This window comes from Plectropomus leopardus, chromosome 4 (genome assembly GCF_026936395.1).
Source record: "Plectropomus leopardus strain MGB_pleo_1.0 chromosome 4, ASM2693639v1, whole genome shotgun sequence".
NCBI lineage: Eukaryota > Metazoa > Chordata > Actinopteri > Perciformes > Serranidae > Plectropomus > Plectropomus leopardus.
Window position 1 is genome coordinate 11,124,001 of NC_142179.1, and position 21,157 is coordinate 11,145,157.

The 21,157-nt window shown below is 39.7% G+C and overlaps 1 protein-coding gene across 1 annotated transcript; it reads right to left on the minus strand.

Moving 5' to 3' along the window:
- Nucleotides 1–4,713: 4,713 nt before the first annotated feature.
- LOC121944946 (E3 ubiquitin-protein ligase KCMF1-like) lies at nucleotides 4,714–18,785 on the minus strand. The gene is made up of 7 exons (XM_042488914.2): nucleotides 18,626–18,785; nucleotides 16,422–16,589; nucleotides 14,159–14,298; nucleotides 11,584–11,685; nucleotides 8,634–8,814; nucleotides 7,184–7,502; nucleotides 4,714–6,276 (listed from the first exon to the last, which is right to left on the minus strand). Exons 1-7 carry the CDS (start codon nucleotides 18,639–18,641, stop codon nucleotides 5,949–5,951), a joined length of 1,254 nt encoding a protein of 417 aa, XP_042344848.1. The 5' UTR covers nucleotides 18,642–18,785; the 3' UTR covers nucleotides 4,714–5,948.
- Nucleotides 18,786–21,157: the final 2,372 nt, after the last annotated feature.

Consider the following 21,157-nt stretch of genomic DNA (forward strand, 5'->3'; position numbering starts at 1 on the left):
TCCACTGAGTTGTGTCTTATTTTTGGAAAGATGTTTGAGATATGATATATGATGCAAGATATGATGCAAGTAATAAACTGTTTTGTTTTACTTTATTGCATCCATGGAAACATGCACACTGCAGCCTACACATGCAGGAAGATGATGAATTTAGCTTTTTATCAATATATATATTGTTTGATTTCATGTCTTATCAAGTACATGGGATGTCAAAAAATAAGATGTTAAATGATTTGCATGTTGACTAATTTGCTACGAACAACTCATACTTTTTGTTTATTTTAATCTAAGAGATTCTTTTCACCTTTGTTGGATAGGACAATGTGAAAGGGGAGGAGAAAGGAGATGATATGCAACGGCTCCAAATTATTAGGCTATTTTAACAACTTATTTGTGGGTTTGACTGATATGATGCAACCCCACTTTCTCTTGACAATACTTAATGGCTGTATATATTTATATCCTATTCTAATCTTCATAATACATGAAATTGTTCTGTTTTAACAAGGACTCAAGGGTACTGCAGACAACACTCAGAGCTTTAATAGCCCATAGCAGCATCTTAGAGCAACTACCACAGTTTACACTGTTGCTTCGTTCTTCCACCATCTGCCATTTCCACTACAGTGGTTAGTAACTGCAAAGAGCTTACATTTATACTCTTTAGCTACCAGGGAAAGCAAAAGCACCATCCTCTTTCACTTGCATAATGGTTGACACGCTTTCTTTGTGCCGTAAATCAAGCCTTCATTTCCGAGGAGCTCGTACCTGGTGAAATACAGAATTGCATAGTGAATGTGAGGCTTGTAAGGGAACTAAATAATACACAGATAGTGTCATTCTGTAGCAATTACATTGTGCAATCAACATTGACCTCATAATGATAAATTAAGGTCTTTTTCCACTTAAAATGACAATATCTCTGTTTTGTGTTTTAATTCCAATTCTTGAAATATTCTGTTCTTACTGTCTTTATAACCTGTGTACATCTAATGTAAATTAGTTTTGTAGCTACACTATATATCTGTTAAACACTGCTGTGCCCTAAAACATGTAGTGTTGTGGCTGTGTCTCTGCTCATTTCCCCCCACTTTGCATGCATTTGGTTTCCTACAGCAACCGACCTCTTTAAAGACTGAATGAATGTGCCAGACCTTTTCAGGCTGCTGTTATTTAGGGGTTTGAGCTCAGATGATAATTCAGTGACTTGGCACACATTGCACTTAAAAGTTCCCAGCACTGTGGCTGTCTGTGCTGGGTTTGATTGAAGAAGTTTCTACAGTGACCCCGAAAAATGCTAGTTTGATGCTGGCACACAGCGAGTGACACCATTTACATTCAATGGGATAATGGTTTCCATTACATGTTGGTTAAATCAGTAACCAACAACAAGAAGTGGAAACCATAAACTCCCTGCAGCCACAGGGAGGGGGTTGCAGTGTTTCAGAGATGTTGTTCAGGCTTTGTGAAAGGTATTCCTCTTCTTTATGTCTTTATTTGTGCTCCTTGTGTTCATCCAAATTGAAAACAGAAAGTCCACTTAAACTCAGCGTGAGGTTTATAATGACTTTAACTTTAAACATTCAGTGTAATTTGTAGCATGACCCAAATTATATCAACCCTTCTGTTTTTGAGTGACATTCACAACCATTTAAGAATGTTTTTTCTCATGCACGCAGAAATCGTGTGTTGCTGAGAGCATATTTATTAAGTCATCCAGCCAGATGTCAGATGCATTTTGACACAAACACTGAAAATCAAATTTCTGAGATGTGCCTTTATTGGCTATATTAAAAAAAATAAAAATAAAAAAATGCATGCATAGTAATGCATGCTGTCCAAAATAGCCACAAAAAAGCCACGGTAGACCATGTCATCAAAAATAGTATTAAAAAAGTGGTGGTATAGTGGCTATGTCATCCAAAATAATATTTTTTTAAAAAGTCATGCATGGTATGAACAGCACAGGGACTTTTTACTCTTCGTGTATCACTCCGCTTCACAGCTGTTCCAAATTGTTGATTAGGCCTAAATTAGCAGTCTGTAGTTACTATAGACTGTAGTGTAACAGACTGCTGTTATCTTGGAGCTGTCACACCGTCTTCCGTCCCGTTTATTGTTTTATTAGTTATCCAGTTAGGTGAACGCGGGACTTTCTGTTACCGTGGTGACAGCGGTGTTCATCAACACGCCGCCATGAGCGCTTTTCTGTGCACGTGCGGAGCCGTTAGCCTAGCTGTTGTTTTTAGCTTAGCTGCCTCAGTTTAGCTAGCTGGCTAACCCACACATGGCGTTTCAAGACTGTTTACAACTATGTTACAAACGTTTGGCGCGGAGACAAGGAGCCTTTTAAAGGCGGCAGGGGGATGTTTGACTGTCGCTCGCCCGGCAGGGACTCTCGCTTCACTGGCGACCGGAGCCAGAGTTTCCTCAGCTGGGTGAAGCAGCTGGAGGCGGCGGAGACTGCAGTTATGAGCCGGTAAGGATTCTTGGAGAAACACACAATATACAACAGTGTGCTACAGTTAACAGACTCTTATTTAACTGGAAACACACAGATAATTATACATGATACTAAGCAGCTGCCCTGCACATAACATGTAGACCTGACTAACACAATATAGCAAGCTAGTCTACAGCAAAAAGTTTTGTGTTGCTAGGCAATAGCAGTCACTTACATAGTTGTCAACTTGCGGTTGCGGAACTATTTGTGTTAGAGGAGCCAAAAAAATCGCTAGATGACTAAACAAATATTCATTTGTTGTCGCATGTTAATGTTAACTGATAGATGACGCTTGTTGGACCTGAGCAATAGGACACTGGAAGTGGTGCTGTTGTACCTACAGGTGCTACAACCGAGTCACAGCTGTGATGATGTGCAATACGACACCGCTGCCTCTGGTGTGATTTTGTATGTCATCCGAAATAGTAAAAAAGTCATAGAATACTATGTCGTCCAAAATAGCATAAAAAAAGTCTAAAATAATAAAAATCATAATACAGAATGTCCTCCAAAATACAAATAAAGTTATAGTATAGTATGTTATCAAAAATAACATAAAAAAGTCATAGAACAGTAGCTTATGTCATCTGAAATAACATCAAGAAATCATTGTATGTCATCCTAAATATCAGGAAGAAGTCATAGTAGGCCTGTTGTACGTCGTCCAAAATATTATAAAAAGGTCATAGTATAGTATGTCATCCAATTTGCACAAAGAGTTATAGTATAGTGTATCTTCCAAAATAACAAAAAGTCATGGTATGGTATGTTGTTCAAAATAGCATAAAAGTTATAATATTGTATGTTGTCCAAATTAGCAAAAAAAAAATAGTATTGAACAACAGTCAAAATTGCATAAAAAAAGACATGATATAGAATGTTATCCAGAATATCAAAAAAGGTTATAGCATATTAAATCAAAAAGTCAAAGAATAGTATGTTGTACAGAAATAGCATAAAAACATCTTATAGCATTTTATAAGACAGTTTGAAAAAAATAGTAGTGTCTTAAGGGTTTTTCCTTTTTTTATAAGGACCCAACAAACTGAGGCAAAAAGTGAAGGCAATCTCTTGGAGGAAAACGCCAATGCAAGAAAGTCCGCCTTACCAGTTGCAGCTGCTCGTTAAGATGATTGCTCTAAATCATGGATACTGGATTTGCTTTGCCTGTCGGCCAATTTTGCAAAATGACTGGAGGTTAGGAAACAGTTTATAGACAAACATTAATAAATACTAAAAAAATAAAGGCAAAATATAAGCTCCATTTTTCATTGAATCGCCTGTTTTCAACCATCAAACTTTTGCTGTCCTCACTTAGTTTGGCAGAGAGGCAAATCCAGTCAAGGCAACCCAGCACGTCAGGTGTACGTGTTTCTAAGGTTTGAGGTTATACAGGACTAAGTCTGGACCTCTCTCAGGGAATCTGGGGGGGAATCCTGCACTGACACTTTATTTTTCATAAACAAACTCTATTTTGATGCTTCTATTATGCATTCTGGCACCTTATTCGCATTCAAGTGCAAGTACAAAATTCAAGTACAAAAAAATTCCCAATGTGTATCGACTTATTTTCATTGTGAATTAGGAAATGGTCAGCCACCTTGAACCCTATTGCAGGCCAGATTTGTCCCACAGGCCATAATGTGAGAATCACTGTTCAAAACAAACTGTATTAACCCTTTGAAACCTAAGCAAAACGGCTGGATTTCTTTCAAAAACAACGGACGAAGGCCATGACTGAATCTTAGGAAGAAACGTTAAAAAGTTGCAAAAAATTACCTTAAAAAACAGAAACCAAAAAAAAACTTGATACTTGAAAATGATGTTTTTGAAAAATTGTTTAATTGTGATAATTATATAGTTTTCTGTAATTTTGACCTGTATTTTATATAATGTTTTTGTAAATATATCTTGCAATTTGTGGAAAATTTCTCGCCAAGTTGCTTATTGCCTTTTACCTATGTTTTCAAATAACAATGTAAAGCAATTTGCTCAAGGTTCAAAGGTTTAAATACCAGGTTAAATTTGAAACCTGGACAGACATCACTTTTTTCATGAGGACATGCATCAGGAGATGACAAGACTAATTGAAATTGAATTTGACCTGTAAGATAGGTGTTTATTTTTTTACCATATGCTGTACATGCTCACCAAGAAGTTAGCAACTGAGAAAGAAAAAGAAAAGTAAAAACACAAACCAGAGAGCAGGATTGGGTTAGTTAATTTCCATCCAAAACATTTTTATTGTCCTCCAAACTGAAAGGTTTACCCTGTGATTTGGCTTGTTCGCCGAGCCAAAAACATACATTGCATTTCTTCAGGTAGCAGTGGAGGCATACAAAGATCTTTTTTGACTGAGAGAAATTAATGGAAAGAGCAATACAGGATTCTCTCCTTCAAGTCACATGATGAGTAATCTTTGCATTCATGAGTAATGGAGAGAAGATTAATTTCAGATCACGGGAAGCTTGAGAGAGTAGCGTCTGGTCTTCCATGAAAGAGAGAAGAGAGGGGAAAACAAAAATAAAACAAAAAGAAGAACCGTGTGAAGACCAGGTTGTGTTTCTTCCATGTTCGAAAAGGCCTGAAAATGGTCACACTGAAGAGATTGTTTCATCTCTGTTTGCCTCCGAGTTGCCTTTACGTAGAGCATCTGTAGTGTGCACAAATGGACACCGGATATGCAATTCAAAACCAAAGTGCCCACAGTCGATATAAAGCAAGGTCACATGACCCAAAACAGGTGATGTCACACAAGGGGGAGGGGGGTCGAGACAGGACATGAATGTAACCAAACGTGGCCATCAGTCTGTGTGTGTGTGGTGTCGAAATGCCAGTGGTGTGGCACTCAGCACCGTTAATTTACAGTTAGTCAGGTGTCCAAACAAAAGAGAATGACCTCCCCGTCTTGTGACTGTGCAGTTAAAAATGGGCACATGGTGATTTAAGCTCATGCTTAAGTTGTGGTAAACCATCCAAGCACTTCTTTAATTAATAACTATAAATACACAGCAGCGTTTTTACCGGAGAGGTTTCTGTCTTCCTCCTCTCACTGGGTGAGTGTGTGACGTGTTTGTCTCTTTAAAACATCTAACTACGCTTTGCTCATCTGCTAGAGGAAACACGGGTTATGTGGAATTGATTATCAACTTTCATATAGATTTTTCTATAATATATTTATATAGTTATTTTTCTTTCTCTCACGCACCCACCACGCTTGCTTGCACATTCTCTCGTCTCACTACTTTTATTCAATGTACACAACGTAATAAACATGGGGTTGAGTGGGGAGCGACAGAGCTGAAATGACAATCACTGAGAAAAAAAATAAAATAAAACAAAGCCAAAAAGAACTGCAGTCTTTTTTCTCATCCATTGGCAGTTGGGCTGACTCATCAGTCGGCCGCGTACAATGGTGGTTTGAGGGGAGGGAGTGGCCATGTCATCAAAGGGGCGGCGCGGGAGGCTCTTTCTTCGTAGGTGCTGTTTTAGTTGTCGTTTTCGTCGTCTTGGTAGCTGGGGTCGTCTCCTTGAGGTTGAGGTTCTCCAGTGCCACGTCCAAGGTCATGACCTCAACACAGCCCATGGCCTCGAAGTCAGCGAAATTCCGCAACGGGCCGTGGCAGTCGTCCTCGTCTTCGGAGGAGGAGGCTGAAGCGTCCTCGTCGGGCAGCAGCGTGGACAGCAGCAGCTCCGTCACAAACAGGCTTCTGTCGGCCCACTGGGCCTCGCACGCCTGCCGCTCTGCCTCAGAGAGCCGCGGTTCGCTCAGCCTGCGGGGGGGGGATTAACAGATAATGAGACAGGTGAGAGGAGCACGAAATACTTGATAATTAGAGAAAGACACGATGAAAATCAGGTAACAGTAGAGAATAACAAAATAACAGCCTCAAGGGTCAATTCTGTATTTTTCAACCTAGACTCGATTTCCCATGTTTTTGTGTCTAAGTGACTAATGGGAACAGCAATGTTTTCTCTTTTAAATTGGTCCAGTACTGAGTGAGAGCACTGCTGTCAGCAGACCAGATCCAGCCCCATGAATTGCTATTGCCAAACCCACTAGACTTGATATAAACAAACAGTAATTTTGACATCATGAAAGTTCAAAGTTGACAGTTAAACAGAATAAAACACACAGAAACTGTCTGAGCTAGTCTTCCTACTGTTAAAACAATCACCAGCACTGGTTTGGTTAAAAAAAAACTTTTTGACTCAGTTAAAACTGAAAATATGCTGGTTCTATCCAGACTAAAATTAATGTTTATTTCACTGGAGTCTGGTGGATTTGGTCATAGCAATTTCGGGGCTGTTTCTGGTTAAACAAAAAGGTCTACTTCTGTAGGGATGCTTTCCAGAAATTGTCAGACCCTTGGAATAATAATCTGAGTGAATCAATGGCAAAAACAAGAACTTTTAGTGGATGCAAAGTGACATACACTGACAGGCCAAACATGCCCTGAGTAGGTAATTGCAACCAGTTTTGCCACTGCTAGCTGCAGCGCTCTCACTCAGTACTGGACCAGTTTCAAAAATGTTCCCATTAGTCACATCAGAAAATAAGGTCCAGGTTGGAAAATACCAAACTTAGCCTTTAAGACTTACAGAAATACTCTGCAGAGTGAAGTTCAAACATCCAAGGAAAGACGTTTAAAGTAGATGTAAAAAGAGCAACAGTCTTACCTGCTGAGTAGAAATTGAGAGCTATGTGCATTATGCTGTGTGTTTGACTCAGGTGGACCCGGGTTGGGACTGGGGTTGGTATTGTGGTTGGCACTGGGGTTGGGGTTTGCAGCTGCTGAATTGGTATTGAGGATTGCATTGGCTCGCCCACCGCCCCGGGTTGCGTTTCGGGCTGTTTCCAACTGTTGACGTGCTGCCTGGGCCTGCTGGCGCTCCAACTGGAGTTGCATCTGAAGTTGTTGGAGCTGGGAGGCCGAGGGCCCCGAGCTTAGCTGGCCGCCCGCGGAGCGTCGGACCCCTGACAACTGGGACAGAAGCTCTGGAGGAACAAGATGGAGAGTACGAGGGCTAATGGTTAGAACAAGAAACATTGATTCATATAAAGAATAACAGTCTATGATAAAGCCAGTACACCAGCTGAATAAAAAATATTTAAAAAATATGATCTTTAAAGTAACAATACTGAAGATTTCAGTCCTGGTTGATTTGGCAACACCTGGGGTTACTGTGGTAACACCAAGCACAGTTTAACACTGATATTACAGGTCACTGAGTCTTTTGGGCAGCAAAACAAACTATCACCATTGCGATACCTCATTTTGCAAAGACAGACTTAAGAGACATGTTACTTTAAGAAGATTATTAAAACTAATCAGAATAATACAATTCTTTTTACAAATTTAGCAATAACACATAGACAGTAAAAATAAGTCAAATTGGTCACACTCTTTATCCCTAAACAGTCGCGTTTATGAGCTATTCTGTCACCAAACAATAATCTAGTTGGCCCACCGTGCAGCCTCTGATCCACCATCAAAAGAACAACTGTATAAATCAAAAGACAAACATGTTCAGTATGATCAGTCCCTCAGCAGTGAGGCTAAAACTGGACCAGTCGGGTCAGCGGCGCAGCAGGTATAGCGGGTCATTAGTGAGGAGGCTGTTTGTGAGGCACACTGAACAGAGACCCTCATTATGGCACAGCTGGAGCTGACATGGCGAATGCCAAGCACTGAACCGGATTAAAATTGGGAACAGGATAAACAGGGAATTGCCACAGCAACAATTCTGCCCACACATTACTGTGTTATACAGATTTCCTTTAAGATGGGGCGTGAATAACATCTGTGCTGCTGCAGGTATCTGTAGGTGTGAGAAACAATTTATGTCAAGACAACTCATTAAATTTGTCTATGACTGCAACATGCCCCGATTTATTACTGAACACCAGTGTTTGGTGTGTCAGACCTCCTGCAGTGGTAGCTGGCTGATAGTGAATTTGTTTTCCGCCTGACTGTAATGACTAGACTATCGTTTAGTCTGATCTATATCAGGCTCCACAGCTTCTTGTTCTGCAGCTGTGAGCCTCAGAGGGGCTTTATCATACATGTCAGCATGGGTTTATCACGTCACCGTGACTGCTCCTCCGTGTATGTGTTGTGTGACTGACCTGCTATGGGGTCCATGGCCTCTCTGCTGTAGTTGGAGCTCTGTGAGGAGCTCTGGCTGGTGGAGAGCCCCCCTGTGGTGCTGCTTGTGAAGTGCATGTTAGACCTGCGGGCTCGAGGACCCCCCAACCCACGCCCAGGGTGAAACATCCTCCTCACGTGCCGCACCCCACTGGACTCATCGTAAACCGCAGAGTTAAGGAGTACAAGGCCATATAAGTGCTACAATTTTCATTTTTTATACACTTTCAACCAAAAACCCCCCAAAACAACGATTAGCCAAAGATAAGTATCTTGAATTTGTCCAACCAACAGTCCAAAACCCAAAAATAAAAACCGAACAAAAACATTAACCAATCTTTTTGCTCTTGTTTTTCACAAGTTGAAAGATCTAAAAAAAAAAACAACAATGCACATCTTTCTCCTCAATTTTCCCTCACAAAATCGATTATAATCCATGATAGTGAACACCTCTACTTTGCTAAGACAATCTATCCACCTGTCAGTTGTGGTATGTCAAGACGCTGATTAAACAGCAAGACTACTTCACAGTCGTGCCTTGGGCATGTCATATTAAACCATCGCTCCAAAATGTACAGTTTGATCACACAAAACAATGCCACAGAAGTTTCAAGTTCTGAGGAGGCGTGGCACTGGCATGCTGACTGAGCCTATGCATGTGAATTTAATGTTGATTTTACTAACATAAGCCATATCCAATGTATTTTCTGTAAATTTGGCAGAACATCTAACCGGCCGCACAACCTCAGTCCACGTGTAACCACATCAGCACCTCCACATCCAGCATCTGCACCTAAAGATCATCTGAGACCAGCCACGCAGAAAGCTGAGGCAACAATGGATTTTCACAACTGAAGAATTTATGCAGTCTTCAAGGTAAAACTATACATTTCAGAGTGCCTTTTATATTCTGACCAATGGCACACCTGTGTGGTATTTTTACATTTGAAAAGATGGAATCAGCAAATATTTGGAATTTTTGCTTGTAAAATTTCAATTAATTCTCTGTTGATCCAACAAATGCATTACTTAACTTGTAGTTTCAGCACAGAAATGGTCACTGCCTCTCTTCTAATTGCTCACCACACTCAAGCCTTCTGATTCACCTGCAGTCTGCTAACATAATTGTATGATGCTCTAATTTCACACCAAACCCATCCACAAGACAACTCACACAAAAGCCATGGCCCTGTTTAATGAAACTTAGGATGCACTTGTTCTCTCTGTTTCATTGAACTACATTTTTGCGTCTTTTGTTTTGTCAACAGCACTTATTCAAAGTACTCTATAAATAGACTGCCAGACTGCACCATCAGTCTTCAGAGGCTCTGAGTGCAGCTCGCATGGAGTGTTCAGCTGGTTCCTGACAGGTAAACGCAGATGCTGCCATTTCAACCTTTCACATCGTTTGGTAAATAACACATCCTCGAAGAGTGCTTCTTTATGTGGCTCTCCTGAACAACTTGTTCTGTGTAAATCAGCTCACATATGTACAGTAGGTTCATTCCTCTGTGGACTGCATTATCAGCCTCAAAAGGAATGAAGGGAATGAGTACACATTTCTGGAATATAATGTAATAGACTACTACACTTTGGCACAGCCTTAAGTTCGAATAAAATCCCACAGTACTTAAATAACAGATAAGACAAGACCTTCTGAGAACACATTGCTACTTTTTGTGCCCCCAACAGTTACTGCCTTCTGCAGTTGGCAGATATGTATCAACCCACTGTTATGCATGTGACATGCCTGTACAACAGGTTATAAAAACTATGCAAACTATTAAGAATGCACAGATTCAACTTTCTTACTCCAGATACAGGTTTCAGTAATTCAACTCAGGGTATCAGTTTATACCAAGTACCAATCCAATAACAGTGTGCTTTAAAAACTGAGCCGAAAGTACAGTTTGGCTGAATTGATTTTCACTGAATTGGGCCACTGTCACAGTCAATATTAAACTAGATTTGACTGCTACATCCCCAAATCCATCAAAACCACAAACCACAAGGTAGAGCTCACACCTTTCAAAAAACAAAACAAAACAAAAAACAGGAAAGCATTATCGAACTGCAATTGATCTGCCGTTCAGAAACACTCAACAACACATTTCTTGTAGACCAAATTACAGCATTTCTTTAAAATAAGTTCTAGGTTGAAGCCTCCTTCGCCACAAACATAAAGTAAAACTGTGCTGAGCAATTGCTGACTCCATCGCTGCAGATATTGATTTTAGGTGGCTTAAATGTTTTGCTGAGGCCTCAATCCACAGCAGTACATTTCGTAGCTTCCATACCAGTAAATTTATAACAGATGCTAGCAAAACAACACGGGACAAGAATGGCAGGAACGTCAGACAGGTCAACAAGATTGTTGTTAATGTGATGTCACCACAGTCCAGCCGACTGCATTTTACTTAAGCCACCATCAAAAGAGCAGAATAAGGACAAGGCCACACAAGCAAGTTTATCTGTGCATCAAACCAGTGGCAAACAGTGTGCAACCAACAGATCAATGTGAGTGAACCTGAGTTTGTTGAAATGACACGAGGCTCATAATTTCATTCAAAACAGCACAACAGCCAATAAATCATTACAGCACATATTCTGATTCTCGGCCTCAGTCATGTTCACCCACTATGGGGATTGGGGAAACTACCACCGGAGGCTTTAATGTTATTAGCAAAATGTCAACAAATGTCAGTTTCAGTGAACCGACGCCTCCCTGGTGCGCTAATCTTTAAAATGACAAAGCAATCTGGATGACACAAACTACATTTTCATTTGAAAATCTAAATAGGTTCCTCAAAGACAGCTTACAATATCTGCTTCTCTTCACACAACTGACTGGAAGACAAATACAACTTGTTTTTTTATAGCCTGGTTATGGTAATGTCTGTGGAGGAGGGTACTACTACTTGAAAAGGATATCAAGTCTCTGGGTGCTCTGTGTTCAAGTGTGAGATGAGCAGCAAAGTCATCTGTCACATGATTTGGGTCGCCACCTGGCAGCGCTGCGCATATGGGGCAGATCTAGAGGACAGGAAGAGAGAGTGTACAGGTTAATACCGGCACACTTCACTGCACATTCAACATTCACCAGTCGGTGCTGGGTCCTCTTAATCAAACACTCAGATTGGCAAATATCCGTTTTTGAAATGTCGTGTTTAAACATGAGGGGGTGCAATCTAAGGACAGCTCCAGCTCTGTGGTGAGTGTGTCAAAATTCAGACAGATATGAGGTGAAGTTGAAGGCACAGATTGATTTGTAATGTTTGACAGTTTGTCGGTCTAATTTACTGTGGGATGCTGCCAAACAGAATAACATATGAGCTTCACTGCTGTACCAGTGACATTGTTTTTAGCCTTTACTTATCCAGGTTTGTCCCACTCAAATCAAAGATATCTTTCATAAGAGAGACATGGCCAAGAATCACAGCATCACAAAACAGAGTTTCAAAAATTGACATAAAAGCATGTAGAAAAGCATCATGTGATTTTGTTCTTGTATTTAAAAGGTTTAAAACAAACTAACTTCCAGTATTGACTAAAAACAGGGGGAAGAAGTATTTCCCAAATATCCCTTTCTCAGTCAAAGGATAATGGTTTACTGTTATTCCCTAAAGGTTTGCACAAAATGACAAACAATGATATTTGAGGTCATGATCTACATTTTGATTTTCACACTGCACTTGCTGCTGCAGTGAAAGACTAGTCGCTACTTTAGTAATTTACTCTTGGACAGTAATTGGCTACCCCGACAGCCATTTCGTGACAAAAAGTCACTCACTGACAACACCTTTCCTACTGAGTTATGACTGACAGTGACTCCATCAAATGCCACAGGGATAGGCATGAAAACATTTCATACAGTAATTCATTCTGCAATATTTTAACATAAACAGTGTTTGGGTGCTGGGTTAATACCTGCTTTGTGGTTAAAATGAACACTTATTCAGAGTAGAGACATTATTCCTACAATCTGTAAAACAGCATTTACATGTGCCACTCCAAAACACTCCATTTTAATGGTGTTGGCTTCCCTCAAGTAAGTTTAAGAATCTGCAAGTTGATTTTTTGTTGATTCTAAAATAAATGAATCAGAGGTTGTCTGGACGGGTTAAGAATAACACCATTTAAACAAATAATGATCACAATTATATGTCATGGCCTGTTATAAGGTGTGCAGTGCGTGGGGCTTCAGCTCTTAAAACTATTTCTCAGCAGTTCAAACCAGTCTTTTCTTGCTGTCAGAAGACAAACAGTGAACATCTATAAATAGAGCTGCACAGTCTACCTGACATCACTTGAAGTTCAGTTTCACTTGCAGAGTCATAAGAACTAGACTTTGGGTGGTATATTGTGAAGTCACACAATAAGTGCCTTTCCATCCACCTGTTTTCATTCACATTTCCAATTTGTGCATAAAAAAATCAGTAGAGACATTCAGAATTTGAAAAAATGTATAAATATCAAAGTTTATATGCTCGAGGAAGGTATAAACGTTTGTGTATAAGGCTGCACCTATCAATTTCTTTTTCTCAATTAATCTAACAATTATTTTTTCAATTAGTCAATTAATCTAACGGCTAATTCACAGACTATTCTTAAGACTTTTTGTTTTTAAGTGATTAATATAAGAATAAATATACCTAAAAATTAATATCAAAATCTTGTCTTCTTAATACTTATGTAATTGTATTCAATCATCTTCGCTTAAGAACAATGATATTAGCGGCATATTTTAAGATGTCCTGTGGCAAGCCATTTTAGCCAAAGGCGTGCTGCAACATGTCCTCCGGAGCAATCCATGTGTTGACTGGGTGCAGCTTACTATACTGCATTGCGCCAACGCACATTTTGCAAATCCACATATTTCCATAACCGATGATGTTGATGAATCGCTCCAGCCTATGTGTATTGATAGAAGGTAAAGTTGGGTAAGATTAAGTGTGATGGGAACAGAATCAGTGAATAAATGATGACGTACCATACTGCTAGCCATTTGTGCCATCATTGCATAGGCCACTGCAAGCTCCCCCAATCATCTCTGGATGGATTTTAACATCCTTGTATGTGTACACAGGACTGTTACCAGAACTCTCCCAAGAGCACATAGCTTAATATTTCTTGTACAAAACTCTATTTCCAATGTCCACACCTTCTTATTCTGCAGTGGTGTAATGGCAACCGACTGGAGAACTGGCAAATCAATTTGCACTCTTGCTGATATTGTGAAAATCTGTGTAATTTTTTTTTGCTACATCTAGGTGGAAACCTGACTAAAATAAGATAGAAATATACTGCAGCATATTTTCAAAACCTCTAATGTGATTGACGCTCCCAGACACTGATTTAATTTACTAATTTTGGAAAATCTGAGGTATGCAGGAAAATCAACACAAACAAAAATGTTTCCAGGTCTCAAGACCTGTGCAAACATCTAGTATGTAGTCACTGTTCCGTACTATAGATGGCTGTGTGCAACGCTTTAGCAACAGCTTACCACTTCTGTGGAGGTCTCTGTGTGCTCTGCAGCCACGTGCTCCTGCAAGGAGATCTCTGTGTAGCCCATCCTGCCACAGTAAGGACATGTGAAAGCCTGAGGCTGCTCCACTGAAAACGCTTCTCCGCCGTAGTACAGGTCTGAAGGGGAATCAAGATGGACATTCAGTGTCAGTGTGTTTGCGTGTGTTAGCTGAAAGTCGATTTCAGGTGCTAAAATTGCAGTGTTTTTAATCATAGCTGCCAAAGAATCATACAAATAAAATCTCCACTATAAAATCATAAAGTCAAGAACCATGGATACAACAGAAAGTTAAAGCTTCACAGCAAATTTTAGCAGGATGTAACCCCACATTGTCACATTTAAGCCATTTGGAAAAGATTAATTAATACACTGGTTCAGTTCAGACAGGTTTAGTTGATGAGCCACACCTCCTCGATAACTACAGCATTTTTCTAGCCTTGCCACACTCCAGGAAACTGTTAGTAATAAAACTTCCCTAGCCCACTTACATAAAATCAACCTGGGTGCAGTCAAAACAAGCTGTTAACACTACACTGACAATATTATCACCTTATAAAGTTGTTATGGTGAGTGTGTTAGCAAACAGTTGCCTATTTACACATCCAGCATGCTCAGAGCACCATCAGCATTCATTTGGAGTAATGTTTGTGTCCAACTTCAATTTTCCTGCGAGCTCTGTTTTCATTTCCCACAACTTCTGAGGGAAATATCTGATTATTTTTATTGATGAATGCCTCATTTTGTTCAACAGCTCTTCACTAACTGTGTCTAGCTGCCATTTGGTGTTGGGCAGGTGACGTACTGTGGGTTTACTATCTACTAGAAACAGGTTTGGTGACAGTGGTGAGACTGACCAAAAGTGTAACATTTGCAGAACTGCTCCAGAGCTGACTGAATCCGTGGTCTGCTAATACATTTGTGTTGTTTCATTAATTTGAAAGAGCCCTTTCACATAACACATAGTTAATATGAAAACACTGATTTGTGCATCTTTACAGAGAGCAATTTGTAATACATTTAGCCTTCTGCATAAAAAAATCACCTATAATAAGCCAGTTGCTAATATTACATGTCAGTTTAAAAAGTCTAGCAAATTGCTTGAAACGATGCTGTACTAATATTTTCTCCATAAAAACAATAACGAGTTTTAAATTCTACCATCAAACTGAGGTGTGTGTGTGTGCGTGTGTAAATATTGAGATTCACCATACAAAACTTGGCTCAGTTGGTGGAGGACCAACAGCCACACTGAAATACACATATACACACACACACACACACAAAGACAAAAACACAAATCACAATCACAAAACAGCAAAATCTTTATGAGTTTGCACCTTCTGCTGTGTTTTCAGCAACAGTTTTTATTTTTTTTCCAACAGATTGTAAAACAGCATTTCCAACGTGTGAAACGCTGAATATCAACATATTTCAGAGCACCAATGCATGAAATAACAGCAGAGGCAGTCGTCCAACAGCAAGGGAAAGGGTCCATTTAATCAAAACCAGAGCAGCCTCTCCATCTGAAAACAAAAGCCAGCGGCAGCAGAGATAACATACACTGTAACACTTTAACTTGTGCAGGCTTATTAAGGCCACTGAGGGGAGGTTTCCAAAGACTACCGGTCTCAGAGGTCCATCCTAATTATGACAGGCCAAGAAATGCCAGTTCTTGATTATTTATAAATCACTGTAACAACCCAAGTATAAAAATTACAGATTGTTTGTTAACGCAGCTATTCATTCTCTTTATTTTTGGCATACTCTGGCATGACCATCTTCTAACTGGTCTGTCACCCGTCACACCACATGCACAGACACATACACCCTCTAACTTAAGCTGCAGATAAAGTTGTTCTTATTTTTGACAGTTCATTGTTGATACTCCACTTCCGATAAAGTCTGACTCAGAGGCACTCTGACATTAAGGTGATAAACCACTGTGTGAATCAGTTGATAGATACGGTGTGGTTGGTTTGGGGTTAATCTTCGAGCTAAACTGCAGAGATGCAGCAAATTTTTGAATAAAATGTTCAACATCTTTATTTTCTGTCCTGGCTGTCAGCTGATTACTACCATCTGTCAATCAAGATAGTGTGTAGCCAAGCACTATTAATAAGAACAACAAATATCATAATTCTGAATGATAGTTTATGAAGCTCAAATTCAAATGTTTTTTATTGACATGGATAGGCACTCTGCTCATAATTAGCCTGATGTAAAAATCTATTCTACTTACCAAAGTCAACTCGGGTTAATATACACTGCATGGGATGCTCTGTGGTGTGTCTGGTTGTGGTTGCGCCGCTCTCGTAGCACGATGCGCACAGATCGTAGTCGTAGCAGATTAAACATTTGTATCTTCGACCTCTGAAGTTGCCTTTTAAACATGCATCGCAGCTCACGCCTGAGGGAAGAAAGATAAGACATGACAAGAGAAAGGAGAAAGGAGAAAAGAGAGATGAGATTTTGCATGTCCACATCATCTTAATTTGGGTTGATCAACACAGCATATTTCATAATCTCAGATTTTAAGGATCATTTAATCCAAAACAAGTAGATCCTAAAAACAACTTGTGTTTTATCTGTTCTCATAAAACAATACATTCGATATTTCAACTTCCTTCAACCAGATCAGATGAAAAATAACTGAGAAATGATTTCTTATGTGCAATGAATCTATTACAATAAAATAAGCTTAATGTTTTTACTCAATGCATGAATGCTTACTTCCAAACATAGCTATTAAATAATTACAAAGTACTACACAGAATAATTGTAACAAAGTGGTTACAACATGTTTGCAAAAAAAAGGTATTATGCATGTGGCAAAATATGATGCAATGCAATAAATAACATATATGTACCAGTAATGTCAGGTTTTATTTGAGGCTGTGACAGAAGTTTAACTCTTACTGGGGTGCTGTAGTTGTGTATCCGATTGCATCAAGTGTTGTTTTGTTGGACTTAATTGTTCGTTTTTGTAAGTTGTTGCTTTACTTTTATATTTATTTTTATCATGATGTTGAGGTCAGTCATGGGTTAGCTGGAATGGATATCTGTGTTGTGTGATCCTGACACAGTAAAAGGGACAATTACTATGAAGTAGAAACAACATCCTGTGTCACAGTCTGGGCAAAAGTGAAGTTTGAAAGTGTCAAACTGGGTGAATTTGTTGCAGGGAACATTGCATTGCAACATGTATTACAAGTATATCACCGTGTCCACCCCCTGTGGCAATCCTCTTACTCAGGAGTGACCAGGAGAATTTTTGACTAGTGCCTGTAGCATTCATCTTATAACTATACACTCAAAACGCTCAACTCATTCATAAACCACCCTGATCATCACTATATACATTCCCACACTGTATATAACATGCTTAACCTTGTGTGTGACATAGGGTAAACGGGACACTCTTAGCTCAAGCAATTCTTGATTGACTAGGACAGTCGTGCAGTCTCGGTGTATTGTATGACACCAGGGTGCCTTAACTCCCTCATATCTCCATTCATAGCTAGCAAAGCTCACCCTGATCCTGCTTTGCAGCGGCTGACAGCTAGCTGCTGCAGACACAAGTAACAACTATAACCACTTACATATTAAACATAAGTAACTTGATGACTACTTGCAGCAAAGTTGACAACAACAACACAGACATGGAAACTAAAGGCCGCTCAGGCCTGACTAACCTTAGCTGCTGGCTAACCAGTTTAAGAATAACACAGCTACTGTTAGCTTAACTGTTAGCTGACAAGGAAGACAGCTGTGTTACACTTCACCCAACTCAACTTTTTCCCGGCCGGTGAGCTCAAACATCTTATGACAACGTTAGCTAATGTCTACTTGACACCAACAGCGAACTTCTAGCCCCAACAAGGTTGGCCACAAGGACGAGGTGAATGTTGGGTTTGCTAAATGTTAGCTTGCGAAACTGGAATATAAAGGCCAACTTTTACCAGGGAGGAGGCTACAACAAGCTAATGTTAACGAGAAGACAAGCCCTCGACCCCGCAACGCCATCTGGGACTCGCCGCTCTCCTATGTTTCCTATTCTCGGCACTCCCCCTTGCTCCCCAGCTCGTTAACGTTAACCTACATAACCTATTACCAGCTAGCTTCCCGGCTAGCACACTTAGCTAACGATAACTAGCTTCTTCCGCTTATATGTCACTGTTGTTTTGGGCACCTAACGCGGACTAATGTACATTTTCTGACACGTCAACGTCAACTGCAAGGTCCACTGGACACATTTTGTGGCCGCCATAATGCGTCCCCACGAAATTACACCGCAACCTTGCTGCTAACAGTAGCCAACGTTAGCTAGGATGGGCTGCAAAACAAGAAATTCTCGGCTAGCTAACGTTAGCTCGCGGTGCTCTGTCAACGTTTTTATCACAAATCCAGACTCGCTCGCGCGTCCGTGTTGAAGCATGTTCTTACCTTCATGACGGGACATCCTACGGACACTAGCGCAGCCCCCTGCTCGGGCTCCCTGGCTTGCAATACAGAATAATATTAGTGAAGAGAAGAGAAGCCGGGGTTGGTTGGCTGTCCCTGGCCTCTTCCCTCATGAAGGATCCGGTCTGGCTCGCTGCCCCCCCTCCGCCTCCTGCTGTGTCACTGTCCGGTGCGCTGCCGCTCTGTCCACACGGTGGCGCCGCTGTCTCAGTTTTGGGGGGACGGTCGCTTCGGCTCGTGGGTGACTTAGGTTTTGTGACCGATAGTAAACCCCCGGATCTGAATGGGCTCCAAGAGTCCCATCAAAAGAGCTGTGAACTCAAAACATGTTGATACATACTTGGTTGATTTTAACAGGTTTTCAGTTTATCACAAAAACATACTTGGTGAAACCCCCTGGTGTGAAGTGAAGTATTTTTGTTTTTGTTTTTTTTCTTTATGTGTCAATAGAGAGAGTTTAAAAAAATGTAGTTATCAATAATTTAACCAGTTCAGAGCCCAATTATGTTCAAAACACAGAATATATATATATATATATATATATATATATATATATATATATAGGGCTCAATGACACTAAATATAGCCTGTTGAGAACCCTTACAGTAAAATATTTATTTATTTATTTATTTTGATACAGGACTGACTAGAAAGGCATAAATAACAGTTAGACCTACATATGCCCATCACCTGGTAACCTTAAAAAGTACTCAAAATGCAAAACTCCTTTTTCTCAGTGGCATTCAATATTTCATTTAAATTGAATAAATCCAAATTAATGTTAACTGCAGTAACATGGCTGTTAAGGAAATTATGTTCAAGAAATGTTAAACTATGCAAACCTTAAAGCTATCTGTCATCAGCTGTCAAATGCACAGCCACTTACATGGTCGGAGCCATTTCATAACAGGCCCTTTTGGCTAGTTGTACACATTTTCGCTTTACTAAACTGTACCTGAAGTACTTTGCATTCTAGCCTTTGGGAAAAAAATACCAGTTTCCCATTTTTCTACCATCAAGCTGCTCTTTAAAGTAAACACAACATATAGTTATCTGTATGTATCCGGCAAACAAGATAATTGGAAGCCCCGGGCGTTGTTTTTTTTACACAGGAAGTGCAAGGAGAAACATGATGAAAGGAAAACACAAATTAGTTGGTACATTTCAGAATATTTTGCATTGAGCACAAACAATGAAATAAAGTGCATCCAAACGTATTTTGTGAGTTATTTTGAGAAACAACCCAAACTTTGCTCTGACCTCATGGCCCATACCTGAAGTTTTTGACAATAATTTTAAGAATGAGTAGGAACAAGGCTGCACCAGATAAAGATGTTTAAATTATGGTGTTTCTGTTCTCCCCTAAGCAGCTTGTAGGTCTGCTTGATTGTTTTAGTCATTCACAGTGCCCCATTGTTGGATCTTGCCAGGCAGACCTTGTTGGGCAGAATCAGGACAGGTCAGCATAATACAGAATCAAACTGGCACTGTGGCTGGGCAGCTGGCTGAGGTGTGTGGATGGAAAAAATAACAATACCCCTGCATGAGAAGCAACATTAACTTTGACATAAATATAACTGCCAGTGTCTGACATCAGTTTTAGTCCAACAGACTAATTCTGGGAAGTCTTTGAGTTCTGCTTTTTTTTTTAAAAAAAAGGTTTAGAACTACAGACTCTTTGTTACTCGGTCTTTCAGATAAAGAAATTAAGAATTTAAGCTGTATAAAGTAGTTAAATCAGTTTTAATCCTTCTAAAACATGACATTGTGTTACTGTAAATATCAGTGGTAGGCAGGAATTTATATAGAAATTATAAGTGTCTGAACATTTTCTTCATCATTTCTGTAAAAGTGAGTTTTCAGGATGGATTTCACGCTCAACTCTGCTTTGCATCATCTCTTTATTAGGCATTTGGTCCATTCTCAAGATGCACCTTCTGCTCTTACAAGCTTACACTAAGTACTATTAATATGTGGGTAAAAATAGGATAAGTTATTTTGGACGTCCCTGTATCACGCCACAGTCTTACGCTCTGCCTTTGAAAAAGACATTTTTAATAGTAATGGTTTGAAAAAAAACATTTGTTGGAAAAAAGTGCATCATTTAAAGCCACAGTGAGGCAGCTAACATGGGAGATTGTGCTGCATTCAGCATCATTTATGTGCATTGCAGATGGAAAAACACCCTTCAGTACACTAATGATTCACTGGCTCTTTCCAGAGTAGTTCTGTCATTATCAGTAAGGCAATAAAGTTGGATAGTATGTGACATTACCTGCATTCTGCACATTTTGCAGGTAGTATGAGGTTATTGTATTGCTCTCCTTAGATAATTTTTTTCAGTTTCATTTTTTAGTTTGACTAAGGAGAGGGACATTGAATTTGAAATGGTGTATTTAAAAAAACAACAACAAAAAAACACTCAAAATCCTAAAACCAAAGGGTAAAGGCAGGTTTTCTTTAAAATTGTCCCAAATCACACCATTAATCATTGCCAGAAACTGTGAAATAGGG